Source organism: Piliocolobus tephrosceles, chromosome 1 (assembly GCF_002776525.5).
Source record: "Piliocolobus tephrosceles isolate RC106 chromosome 1, ASM277652v3, whole genome shotgun sequence".
Classification (NCBI taxonomy): Eukaryota; Metazoa; Chordata; class Mammalia; order Primates; family Cercopithecidae; genus Piliocolobus; species Piliocolobus tephrosceles.
The window spans coordinates 220,595,658-220,597,190 of NC_045434.1; the positions used below are offsets into that span (position 1 = coordinate 220,595,658).

The 1,533-nt window shown below is 67.8% G+C and overlaps 1 protein-coding gene across 2 annotated transcripts in view; it reads left to right on the top strand.

The window, feature by feature from the left end:
* The window catches only part of TNFRSF4 (TNF receptor superfamily member 4), a 7,549-nt gene extending 6,528 nt beyond the window's left edge, over positions 1–1,021 (top strand). Inside the window, exons 5-7 of one of the 2 annotated variants that reach the window (XM_026457443.2) lie at positions 211–407; positions 517–645; positions 723–1,021. In XM_026457443.2, coding sequence (XP_026313228.1) covers positions 211–407; positions 517–645; positions 723–793 — 397 coding nt within the window. In that variant the 3' untranslated portion in view covers positions 794–1,021. The remainder of the gene's footprint in view (positions 1–210; positions 408–516; positions 646–722) is intronic. The other variant, XM_026457444.2, reaches the window with a different exon arrangement.
* The last annotated feature ends 512 nt before the right edge of the window (positions 1,022–1,533 follow it).

The following is a 1,533-nucleotide window of genomic DNA, read 5'->3' on the forward strand; positions in this document are numbered from 1 at the left end:
GGGGGGGGGTGTAGATGTGGGAGAAGGGCGTGTGGCCTTGGAGGCCCCTGTGGAGGGCACGTGGGGCTGGGCAGGGCCCTTGGCTGCTACTGGCCTGGTGTCTGTGGTAGACGCTGCCTGAGGCTGGCCAGCACAGACCCTGTCATCCCCACTGCATCTCCCGGGTCCCAGGGCGTTTCTGGCCTGAGCAATACCCGCTGCTCCCCACAGCTGCACCTTGGCCGGGAAGCACACCCTGCAGCCAGCCAGCAATAGCTCGGACGCCATCTGTGAGGACAGGGACCCCCCACCCACACAGCCCCAGGAGACCCAGGGCCCCCCGGCCAGGCCCACCACTGTCCAGCCCACGGAAGCCTGGCCCAGAACCTCACAGAGACCCTCCACCCGGCCCGTGGAGGTCCCCAGGGGTAAGGGCGCCTGGCCCAGCCCAGCAGGGGCCCCAACCCAAATAGGAGGAGGGGAGGGCGGCATGGGGGCCCCTCCTGTGGACCCCACCCAGCAGACCCCTTCCTGCAGGCCCTGCAGTTGCTGCCATCCTGGGCCTGGGCCTGGCGCTGGGGCTGCTGGGCCCCCTGGCCATGCTGCTGGCCCTGCTCCTGCTCCGGAGGGACCAGAGGCTGCCCCCCAATGCCCCCAAAGCCCCTGGTGAGTGCCTCATGGCCCTGCCCCACTGCTCCCACGCGTGAGGCCCACCCACCAATCTCTCCTTTTATCGTCCCCAGGGGGAGGCAGTTTCCGGACTCCCATCCAAGAGGAGCAGGCTGACGTGCACTCCACCCTGGCCAAGATCTGACCCGGGCCCACCAAGGTGGACACTGGGCCCCGCCAGGCTGGAGCCCGGAGGGTCTGCTGGGTGAGCAGGGCAGGCGCAGGCCGCCCGCCCCGCCACGCTCCTGGGCCACTCTGCGCCGTTCTAGGTGCCGCTGGCTGCCTCCGGCTCTCTGCTTACGTATGCCATGCATACCTCCTGCCTCGCGGGGCCACAATAAAAACCTTGGCAGACGGGAGTCTCTAACTGGCACTGTGGGTGCACACCTGTGGCAGAGGGAGGCTTGGGCCGTGCCTGCCTCCGGCTGGAGAAGGGTCTTGGGCCAGGGTGGAGGGAGCAGGTAGTGGGGTCAAGTGGGACCCTGGAGGTTGGTCCTTGGGTGCAAGTTCTAGATTGAGTGGGGAGCCGGGGGAGTGACTAGGAAGGCTCAGGTCCAGGGCCGCCTGGCGTGGGGGTTACTGGCCAGCTGCTGACAAGGGTCGTCCTGAGCCCCGGGTCACCCAAGGAGCTTGGGAGCACCTGACCCCTGGGCCTCTGTGTCCTGGAAGGAAGAGTGTAGAGACCTGCTCCTCTTCCCCTCCACACCTACGCCCACCCCCTGCTGCAGCTGGGAGGGGGTCCCAGGGCCCCTGAACACCCCGAGGAGTCCCTGCAAGGGCCCCTACGTCCCTGCCATGGGTGTCCAGGGGAACAGTTACCTTGGGAGCCACGGTTTCTGCTTGAGCCAAACTTCTGTCCGCCCTGAGGCCCGGCTACGCCACTCC